Source organism: Triticum dicoccoides, chromosome 5B (genome assembly GCF_002162155.2).
Source record: "Triticum dicoccoides isolate Atlit2015 ecotype Zavitan chromosome 5B, WEW_v2.0, whole genome shotgun sequence".
Classification (NCBI taxonomy): domain Eukaryota; kingdom Viridiplantae; phylum Streptophyta; class Magnoliopsida; order Poales; family Poaceae; genus Triticum; species Triticum dicoccoides.
The window spans coordinates 299,838,300-299,849,763 of NC_041389.1; the positions used below are offsets into that span (position 1 = coordinate 299,838,300).

Here is an 11,464-nt window from a genome sequence, read left to right on the forward strand (position 1 = left end):
TAGGCTTCCCGGTCGCCGTCTGCATTGAAGCGGTACCACCCGCTTGTCCGATCAGATCGCCCTGACCAACATCAATGTCGCGAAGTCACGTCCGCTCTGGAGCGGTGTTGACTGACATGAACACACGCGCTTCCCCGGTCGCCGTCTGCATTGAAGCGGTGCCGCCCGCTCGTCCGGTTAGATCGCTCTGACCAACATCAATGTCGCGGAGTCACGTCCGCTCTGGGGCAGTGTTGACCGACATGAACACACGCAACCACTGCGCGTGGGAGAGTTTTTTGGGTAGAAGGGTTTTCGGATATAAACAACCATACAACTAACTGATAGGGTAATTAGAACCAACTTGTGGTTGTATGATTAGGAGCGTGGTTGTATCCAATCTAGAAGGTTCAAACCCCAAGTTTAACACCCTACATGTCTCAGCAAGATGAAATGCCTTTCAACTGTCACATGTAGTGACTTCATCAATCTTGAAGGCCCACGACTCCGATCTGCAGTTTGCGAGGGTTGCTTGTGCGTGCGCGTTGCACTTCTAGAAAATGTTAAGTAAACATAACAATGAAAATAACTTTAAACAGAAGAGAAATTTCAACTATAAGATAATCATATCCTTTTTTTTCAGTTAAAGTTGACTCTTGGGTCACACACATAGCAGGAACTGAACTTCTTTGGTCCAGGTTTACTTCTTTCGAACTTGAATACAATCATATATCTTGTGGTATAGAATTTATAGTTTTATTGCCCAGGATAACCATAGTTCATAGCTAACCAAAAAACTCTCAACCACTAACTAGTAACTACACACACGCATGCACACAAGTTATACGACCATACAAATATTTGCACCAGGGCCAACACAATACTAGCTACCTCATCATCATCTTATCAGAACCTAAGAACCTGCTTTGGCTGGCTTCCGTGTTTTCCAAGGGCCTTATCAAGAGCCATGTTGAACTCGCTAAAGGGGGTCAGCTCCATCCTGTAGCCAAAAATGTTTCAAAGCATTCATTCATTTCTCGATAGGAAGTGTATGGCCGTTTAAGACCCAGGGTTAGTTCAAGATACATACTCATATTTAAGTTTGCCTTCATGCACAAGGCCCAAGAGGTAGTCTATCATTGTTCTACATTCCTCTGACTTGTCCGAATTCATCCACTTCTGTAGCCAGAACCCTCTGAGAGAAAGATCCTGTCAAGGCATGGATCTTGTCAAAGAATTGACAGGAAAAACAACCCGACACATAGCAGCATGAAACGATATCATTTCTTCAAACTTTGATGTACGATTGTTACATAATAATCCAGCACTTTATGAGGCATTCCAGACTAATCTTTACCTAATATTAAAAGGAGGATTTTTTTTTTTTTGCGGGGGATTAAAAGGAGGATTGTTTCTCCACTTTTTTTGGTTCATGGTGGGACCATCAAATTTTTCCTCCGTTTTGTTGCTGGCCTGGCTGCTCGTAAGAAAAAAGGAAAAATATTGAACCGGAAAAAACAAACGCCATGGGTGGGATTCGATCATTTCTTCAAACTTTGATGTACGATTGTTACATAATAATCCAGCACTTTACGAGGCATTCCAGACTAATCTTTACCTAATATTAAAGGAGGATTGTTTCTCCACTTTTTTTGGTTCATGGTGGGATTCATCAAATTTTTCGTCCGTTTTGTTGCTGGCCTGGCTGCTCTGTAAGAAAAAAGGAAAAATATTGAACCGGAAAAAACAAACGCCATGGGTGGGATTCGATCCCAGGAATACTACGTCGATTCTCAGGGTGGCTACCAGCCCGACTGGGCTCCTGGGCGTGCCTGAAAAAAGCGCCTGAAGCCTTTTGATACGGAAGTGCGCGTGCGGAAATAAGGTATGAGAGTCGCGAGCAGTTTTTTTAATTATTATTTTTTACTTACAAGGTCCATGACTGCTCAAGGATCGGTGGCATGTTGACATCCATGTTTATGTATGTTCTTCACAATCCGTAGCTGCCATATTTTCATATGCTCTTTATTATTTATCGTGTGCAAACTGTTACTTTCTTAGATAGATCTATTCATTATTCTGATCGGTGTTTGACTCTTTCAAATGAAGTGCACTAAGTGGATGTACTAGCTATGTGGTTTGTTTTCCCCTAATGTGTATTTGAATCATTGAATATGTTTAACTATAACAGTTGCGGTATGAGGAAGACCTGCATGAAAAAAGTGATTGATTAAATACATGGTATATGTTGTTTTCCTCGCTAATTTGTTTTTCTTTATTTACATTCTTCATTTTTTGAAGAGATTTAATCAGATGTTTCACATCATTTTATGTGTTATTGTTATTGGGCTAGGGCCATATGATATTTTATGTAGTTTTCTTATAAAGAATACTTTTATATTTTTGGCTTCTTCCCACCGCCACTATGAATATCTAGATGTACTGAATAATACATATTTCAATTCTAGAAAAATATCATAAAAAATACGTGTTTCACTTCCAACCTTGCTGTCTCAGTGGTAACAGCTAATCAAACTTTTGCTAGCTTTAAGAATAATTATATTGTTATTTTTCAATTCAACCATAGCTGACATAATTTGCCTTGTTCACTGTAACAAAAAATGTAGGTACATATTTATCAGTTTATATGTATTATATTCTTTAGAACGGAGACTACGTATGGGGATAATTTTTTCCATAGCGACACACCGTAAGGTCTTTCGAAAGCAGCGTGCTAGAGTGTGATGACCAAGCTCATTGCCCTTGAGATTGTCATGTTCGTCGTGAGGTGGACAATGTGACTATGACGAAGAGAGTGCTAACATAGATAGGTCACTTGAGCGTGCGAGTATTATTATTTTTTCTCCCGTTGCAACGCACGGGCATATGTGCTAGTACTTCTGACGCACAAAGTAATTCTCAAAAGGTATAAATGTTTAGAGCCGCAAAACATATTATAAGTAGGAAAGGATGGGCTGACCTTAAATATGAAAGACGAAGTAGAAACAGTCACAGGTTTCTTGGACATTCCGCCATATGTCACCATGGTGCCCCCTTGCCTAAAGAGAAGGGTTATAGCTAGTTATGCAAAATGACAAATTTCAAATTGGATGTTCATCCAGTTTAACAGCGTCACCTTAATAACTTCAGTATCAAAGATGCAGCATTTCCTCCAACGCAGTTAAATCCTAATGCAGGTTCTGGTAAAGCGCCCTAACATGACAGAAACCAAAATTGCACCAACATAAGGAAATGGTCGAAGTCCTCTTATAGATAAACAAACTGGAACCTGCATGGTTGCACCTCAGCATAAACAATAACTTCCATTCAAACTCACGATTTGAGTTCTGTAGGGCTTATATTACACTTTACCATGACTAATAATTTGTTTTAACAGCAACAGGTTGTCTTACCTTCCTAGGCCAGAAAAACACTTTGGTTTGAAACAAAAGAATTTCACAGATGATGAGGTGAGAAATGCAGGCTACAGAGCAGTACCAGCAAGCTCTTGACATTCTTTACATCTAGCTGACTTTCGGTGAAGACCTCATCTGCACCAAGCTGTTTAAGTTTCTCTTTTGCTTCTTCTGACCCAGGTCTACAACAATTTAGTTACAGTACAGATGAATGAAGCAAGTAATATGGATAAGAAATACCATGAAACAACTTGAAAGTAGAGTACCATATTAAGCAAATTATCATGATCATTCAGCAAATGATGACAGCAGCAGTATTATCTGTCCTTTTTTGCTCCCAAGTTGGTCTGTACCTGTCCCTTATGATGTTGATGGTGCGAATTCCCTGCACTTTGGCGAGCTGAATAACACACTGACCAACGATGCTGGTCGAGCCGTTCTGCACAATAGCATCACCTAATATAGCAAAGAATGGATGCTATGGCATGAGAGGGCATGCTAAGGGAAGCAAGCAAGGTGGCAAAAATGGATGATAAGGGTGGAACATGCTCACCAGGTTTGAGTTTCACAAAGTCCTGCAGCATCCTGAGCGCTGTCAAGGGGTTCACCGTGACAGTGGCAGCGTATTCCACCGGAACATCGTCACGAACCTTGTGCCACACATCTTCCGGCTTCACAATGTAGGTCTGCCATGTTCCTGCAACCGCAACCAACGAATTCCATCCAATTCAGGGAGGGAGGGAGCACGAGGAAAAGCAAATTGAGGCAGGGCATGGAGAGAAGGAGACCGAAGGAGGGCGGGGACGGGATGACCCAGTCGCCGGGGGAGAGGGGGCGGGTGACGGCGGGGCCAACGGCGTGGACCTGGCCGACGCCCTCGTACCCAGCGACGGCGGCGGGGAGGGGAGGCCTGACGGGGTAGACGCCCTGGACGCGGTTGATGTCGGAGGGGTTGATGGGTGCGGCTAGCATCTTCACGCAGACGCCGCGCTCCCCGAGCTCCACCGGCGGCACATCCTCCACCCTTGGCAAGATTGTGGCGTTTAATTGGAGGATTGATGCTGGGCGTATGGTGATCTAGCCAGTGCGGAAGAGAGATCGATACCTGAGGACTTGGTCAGGCGGGCCGTGTTGGTCGTAGAGGACGGCCTTGGAGGGCGGTGAGAAGAGTGACGCAGCGGTGGAGAGAGGGAGGCGGGGACGAAAGCGGAGGCGCGTCGCCGTCGACGGCAGCAGGCGGAGTGCCGACGCCATTGCTACTGGGGTGCCGGGGTTTCTCTAGACTCAGGTCTCTAATGCAGTCAGAACTCAGAAGAACCATCTCAACCATGCCGAGCCCAGCCCAACCCAAGTCAGCCCAGTATAATACAGTAATGCACTTGCTGGTCTATTTTTTTTTTTGACCCCACTACAAATCTGACACCAAAAAAAAAAACTGCAAATCTGACATCAGATTTTTTGCGGGTGGCAATTTATGTTCTCCAAAGATGGCAAGTTTAGTTGATGAGCATGACAAATCCATCTCAATTCATTTTTATCACAAAATTGTCATGCTTGCAAACTAAAATTGCCATCATCGCGTCAACATAAATTGACATGAAAAAGTCAGATTTGTCATGCCCAAAACTTGATGTCAGATTTTTATCATTTTCTTTAGTTTTTAGGAAACAATACATGTACTGGTCTTAATTTACAAAATATGCAAATTTTGTGTCTTCTAGGGAGGCAGGTTTTTCCCGCTAAATTTCAGCCGAGATCTAGCCGCCGAAAACTCCCTCTCGCGGCCATTTTTCATGCATTACCCTTGTCTCTGGAGGTTGATCTGGTGTCAAGAGATAGAGAAACCCCAGATTTGTGTTTACGATGTAATTTAGTTTTACTTTGAAAAGAAAAAAAACTATCTCGTTTCCTATATAACTCTGTGTATCAGAATATGTTTTTTTCCTCTCTTTTTTTGCGTAAACACTCTTCTTGATTAGCATTAGCATCTTCTTGAACTTTTCTTTAAGACAAATCCACTTTTGCATGAAGATGGAGCACTTTTCGATAATATACCTTGATATTTTGTTCCTCAAATCACACATTTCTTTTTGGATTCTCTTATGCATGATACCAAGGAGACAATTCTTGCATCAAAAGAGCTATTTTTCCAAGAAGAGATGCATTAATTTTACACATGTACACACAAGTAAATATGTGAAAGTGCATTGTTCCTCGAATGCTTTTTTGTTTGATGACAATGGGGTTAGTAAGGACTAATGTCGGTTATCAAATTTATTTATCCCGAGGCTTTGCTAGCACGCAGTACATCTAAGCTAAGGCAGAACCTTGTCCGAAATCTGAATGGGTCTGGAACCCAGGCAGTGTTCCGGAGTGTGTTCCGACAAGGCTATATGGACTCTAGTAGGTGTGTGCTAACCCAAAAACCCCTTCGAAACATGGTCCAGAATTCGGGTAGTTCAAAACCTAAACCTATTCTTGAACTTCCAGAATTAGTTCCGGACAACTAAAATGAAAATGTAACGGAAAGAAATATGTGTGGGTAATAAAAGTCCACCCCTTCTTCCCCAACAGTTATCCTTCCCCACCAACTTGAGTTGAGCTGGTTTCTCTCTCCTATTCCATTTTTGAAAGCCGAAAAGCTCCATATCCCCTTCTTCCCTCCACCAAAAGACTCCACTCCTTTGAGGAGACAGGGAGAGGATGTTGGAGATATGCCCTCGAGGCAATCATGTATGATGATATTTTCTATGTGTTTATGAATAAAGATAGTCCTTGGACATTACCAATGATGTGTATCAGCAAGTATGTGACTTGTTTGTGGGACTATGCATTGTATGATGACTGTCCTAAAAGGTCCCTAGTCAAAAGGGGTGTGTGGACGCGCAGCCGACTAGACTAGCATATGACACGGTCGATGGCTTGGTCTCATTAGCCATGGAGCATTGGATGCTAACCGGATAATATGGACTTGGAAAGGTCTGGTCGGATTCGACGTAGTCGGATCCGAGTCGAGATAAGGTCTGAGTCGGACAGACCCAACTATGAGACGCAGCGATATGTCATCTGTGAGTCTCTAGTACAACATACGTTCTATGTCCTAAGACCTGAGCTGACGCATGTACTCGGGATGGTGACAGACTTGCTTTGGGCCGACCAAACGCTACTCCATGACTTGGTAGTTACAAAGGTAGGTTTCGGGTTTGTCCAGTCCCATGCTGCGAGACATGGTCGAGCAAGATGGGATTTGCCCCTCCAATCAGGAGAGATATACTCTGGGCCCCTCGTGTGATCCGACCAGGAGAAGCATGGCCATGCGACAAGGATTATGAGATAATCCTGGTAGTGGTCGGGATCACCGGAACGAGAAAGAGGTCGGGCTAGCACAAGGATGATAGTCTCGCCTTGAGCCCGACAACATATATCGTGCAGCAAAGGGAACAAAAGTGTGACACGTTGTACAGGTTCGCCTAACCAGCTTCATAGTCTGGTTGATGGTCGGCACGCCTTGCTAGAGGCCGCTACCAACCGTGCAGGTCGGAGGTGATCCAAACTGTGACCAAGCCGACTTGAAACTAAGGGGTCGCGCGCTTTAGGGAAGGAACCTACAAGGTCGGTTCATAGGACACTGGTCGGATGTGATCCGAACTGGACTAGGAACGTGACCGAGTAGACTTTGGGCTTTAGGGTCCGTGCGAGGCCCAAGTGTTGAGCCCGCGACAGACGCCTATATAAGGTGGAGGTGCGGCGCACTTATGAGGTTGATCGCTTCGGCGTTGCGACTAGGGTTTGCATGTGTTGCGAATAGCCACCTCCACTCGTCGCCGACTGTGTGATCGGACCTAGCAGTCTGCCATACGGTGTTCCTCCTGCACGCGCGGATACCGTTAGAGGCGGTGCACTTGCGCCGCTCCGGCGAACTTGTACGTGGGATCGTACGACTGGCTGTTCGAGGGAGATCGGACGAGGAGGAGACGATCCACGCGGACGCGCTGCCTCAACTCTACTTTCGCTGCACGGCACTATGCGTCTAGTGGTAACGAACTGTGATCCATCTCCCGTAGCATGTTCTTGGTTGTTCTACGCGTAGGAAATTTTAATTTGCAGTTGACGCACCCTACCGTAGATCCCAACAGAGGATCCCTTGATCTACACTTTCACTAAACCCATTTTGAGTTCCTTGTTGATTTCATTTAGGATTTTTTTACTGTTGGAGATTTGGGCTCCTAAGCAGTAGGAGTCAAGGTTCATGAGATTCCTTGCTTGTGGTGTGCCCCAGAAAGATTATTCGGAAGCTTTCTTGCATGTGATGTGCTCCAGATGGTTTGTAAAGGTTTGGTGATCATCTTTAAGATCAATTCTAAGTGATTTGAGGCTCATTCGTTGGGGGTGACTCAAAGGGCGAATAATGAGCTTTGAAGATATTGGCAAAATATCAAACTTCGCAGATTTGCCATTTGTAAGTGCATCTAGTGCCCCTTAGAGATTTTGGTGTATTGAAGACTTATAGGTTAAGAGACTGATGCGTCTGTGAGTGTACACAGGTCTATAAGTCTATGAGGAATTTGATATTTACAAAGAAAGTCAACCCCTAAAAATGAAGTTCTTCAACTGAAGACTTTGGATATCTGAAGACTTTTTGAAGACTTTGAAAGTGAAGAAATTGGTGTGACCTTGAAGACTTGACAATCATTCAAGGAACATGAAGCGTGAAGACTTTTGTTTTCGTAGTTTCATTTACTCTTTCTTGAGTCATAGGAAACACTGTACTGTTAAAGGGGGTCGAGGAAATACTAAGGAAAAATTTACAAGTGATGCTCAACTCAAAATCCTACACCTACCAATCCCTTCGAGTGAAGCCATTGGAAATCTCATACAGTTCAGTCATATTCTTCAGTGACAGAGACGAAGTTCTTCTAGTCTCTGAGGAATTTGTTCTGACTGAGGAGTTAGGAATTCGCCAGTGCGGATTGCCTACACTGTGAGGAACATGATAGCCTTGAGGAATTTGAGAGTCAAGATTCCGACCGTTGATGTGCTATGCGCCAGCTGTCCCAAAATATCTACCCACCTAACGGTCATATCATTGAAGAGCATTTATGTCTTATCATGTCGGGCTGCTCCCTAGGCTATAAATAGCCGCCCCCTACAACCACTAGCTGGTTGGCTGCTCCGAGAGAAACTGACACTTGTCATTTGAGAGAATCCCATCCTCCGAGGACTTTGAGTGAAAATCATCAAGTGAGGAAAACCCAAACCCAAACCTTCAAAACCCCAAAGTGATTGAGCATCACTGAAGAGATTGATCCTGCGTGGATCCGACGCTTGTTACCTTTGAAGACTGTGCTTCTTCCAGACGGTTAGGCGTCAAGGTCTAGAGCATCCAAGAGGAATTGTGGATCGCCGAGTGACCAAGTTTGTGAAGGTCCGGAAGTCACCTAAAGACTTACCACGAGTGATTGGGCGAGGTCTGTGTGACTTTAGCTCAAGGAGAATACGGTGAGGACTGTGTGTCTGGGACTGTGTGTCCGGGACTGTGTGTCCTCGAGTTTAAATACTCAGCCGCTCCAACCAGATGTACAACCGACACAACAGTTGGAACTGGTCTACCAAATCATTGTCTTCACCGAGCTTACTGGTTCTATTTCCTCAACTCTTTCATTTCCTCATTACTGTTTTTGTGTGCTTGTTCATATCTGTTTGAAGACTTTGACTGAAGACTTTCTCAATTTCCTCAGTTCAATTTCTTTAGTTTGTCCGTCTTCATCTTGTGTTATCCTGTGCTTACGCTTTCTGTACTCTGTGCTGGTCTTCATTTCATCATGATGACTATGTGTGTGTTCTGCTATGTTTACTTTTGAGTACTTATTCCACTGCAAGTAGTTCTTCATTTAGGAATTTCCTCACCAGCAAATTCCTCAGTGAAGAATTCATAAAAATTGCCTAGTCACCCCCCCTCTAGTCGATATAACGCACCTTCACCATTGTTTGCTAAAGAAATTTGCCATTCGCGGACAACACAAATTGTCATGAAAATTGTTCGATTTGGCATGCACTCAGTGAATGTTCGTCGGTTATAAAAATCTTAAAATAAAACCATCAACAACAATGGTCTTGATTCAGATCAAGAGAAAATGAACTCAATTGAACTGGTCCGCAAATCATGGACTGAAGGGAATGATCAACTGCATACTAAACAAGCATCACATGATGAAACTAGTGTTGCGCGCTCGCAGTGGAACAGATGATTCTGGAGTCATAATAAATTAATTGGGAAATACGCATGGGGCGATCTGATCTAAGGGTTCACGAGGATCATGTAGTATATACATACGGGAGAGCCCGCCTAACTAGCGGTGGCCGATATCGTATCCGACGGGATTCCAGTTTGCTCTATAAACGAAACAGGTTTGCGCCTCGCTATATTAATATAGCAATTGCCGATACAACCGATTCAATGCTGGGGCACCAACAACACAACCACACTCGAAAGAAAAAAGAGAGAAAACATAAAAGAAAACAACGCCGACAACGGTGGATCAACAAGGCGAAGAAGATACACAACTGATGCGCCCGCCAAAGTTGTCCCACCATGCTCATAGTGCTTTGAACCACTGCGAAACAAGCAACACCCTCAGGAGGGGAAGCGCCGGCGACGACGGTGCTACCTGGCCAAGTCCCGGGGTTTCCCCCGATACACCGAGGGAGGTGGGTGGGGTAAATGATCGACGCCCTTCAGGAAGGAAATGGTGGCGCCCGCAGGCGTCTCCGCATCGGTGAACCTCGACACGGATTTCTCCTGACCCTCACTCCACCCCCAGACGCTTCGAATCCCTCCACCACACACACCATGCGCCACCATGGCCTTGTCATCATCGACACGGTCTCACCGAAGCTAATACGCGATGCCTGAAGGAAAGAGACACACCCTTGCTGGAAACCAGGAGCAGCAGCACCGTAGACACGCCGGAGGGACCGACCTCCACCACCAAGGCAGTAGCCGACTGGACGCAGCAGCACATGCATACCAGTCCCGTAGGTCCGGCCAAGCCCTAGAGGGGCCCGTGAAGCCCCCACCGCCACAATGCAGCAAGCGCGCCATCGTTCCGCCACTCCATGTCCGAGCAGGAGCGCATCTCCATCCGAAAGACAGCAGCATCGCCGGAGGACCGAACCGGCCCGCCTATAACCCAGATGGGGCCCAAGGGCCCAGATCTGGGCCGGAGGCGATGGTTGGACCAACGCACCGACGTCTACTACGTCGCCACCAAGGGGCAGCACCACCGCAGACAAGCCACATGGGGATCGCCGGACCGCCTACCGGCCGAGGAGCACCGCCATCCGGGCTCACCCCTGAGCGGGGGCCCAAGACACACGGGTAAGGAAGATCCCGCCCCCGCTGACATCGCCCGGGTTCCCGCTGGTGGCGGCAGGGAGGGGCGGGGAGGATTGGCGCTGGGGGCACGGGCGAGCGGCGCCGCCCCGGCCGCCGCTCGGGGCGACGGGGGGGAGGGCGTAAGGAGGGGGAGGTATTTTCTTTCCAGTTTGCTCTATTGCTCGCTCTATGTTTAGAGCAACTCTAGCCAATCCCGTGAAGAATAGGAGTATCCGTCTGAGTATAGTTAGTGGACTAAACTTTTATTCCTCTATAGATGACCCCACCTAGTAGATCCCCTAAACTTAATGGAGTAATTTTTTTTCATAGGCTTTTGTTCTAGCCGCATGAACTTCAAATACTTCATAATATATATCATAAAACATTCAAATTAAAGCATGCATAACATAATCGTTAACAAGCATATTGTTTCATAGGTCGCAATTTTCAAATTGAAACATGCATAGTTCATCCAAAAGACATCACTTAAAACACAAAGTTTGATCCAAAATCACCACAAACATAACACGTCTTATGTTGTCGATTGAGGCTAACCAATGGCATGCATGAACTCAAAAAATGCCCCCCCCCAAGAAATCGCCACCGCCATCACCATGCACATGACCACCAGCATCATCAGCATCCTCTCGGCCACCATCACCGCCGCCACCACCACCACCACCACCATCCTCTT

General features: G+C 45.6%; 1 protein-coding gene across 1 annotated transcript; it reads right to left on the reverse strand.

Annotated features, from left to right (window-relative positions):
- Positions 1–711: 711 nt before the first annotated feature.
- On the reverse strand, positions 712–4,693 carry LOC119308559 (enoyl-[acyl-carrier-protein] reductase, mitochondrial-like). Its single transcript, XM_037584689.1, has 9 exons — positions 4,501–4,693; positions 4,184–4,419; positions 3,949–4,092; positions 3,749–3,851; positions 3,478–3,577; positions 3,116–3,192; positions 2,960–3,038; positions 1,070–1,188; positions 712–979 (listed from the first exon to the last, which is right to left on the reverse strand). Exons 1-9 carry the CDS (start codon positions 4,647–4,649, stop codon positions 886–888), a joined length of 1,101 nt encoding a protein of 366 aa, XP_037440586.1. The 5' UTR covers positions 4,650–4,693; the 3' UTR covers positions 712–885.
- Positions 4,694–11,464: the final 6,771 nt, after the last annotated feature.

Coding starts and splice junctions, on each gene's coding strand:
- LOC119308559 (XM_037584689.1), bottom strand. CDS start 4,649: ATGGCGTCGGCACTCCGCCTGCTGCCGTCGACGGCGACGCGCCTCCGC. Junction 3,578..3,748: donor ATCAACATCATAAGGGACAG/GTACAGACCAAC, acceptor AAATTGTTGTAG/ACCTGGGTCAGAAGAAGCAA. Junction 980..1,069: donor GAAGGCAAACTTAAATATGA/GTATGTATCTTG, acceptor TTTTGGCTACAG/GATGGAGCTGACCCCCTTTA.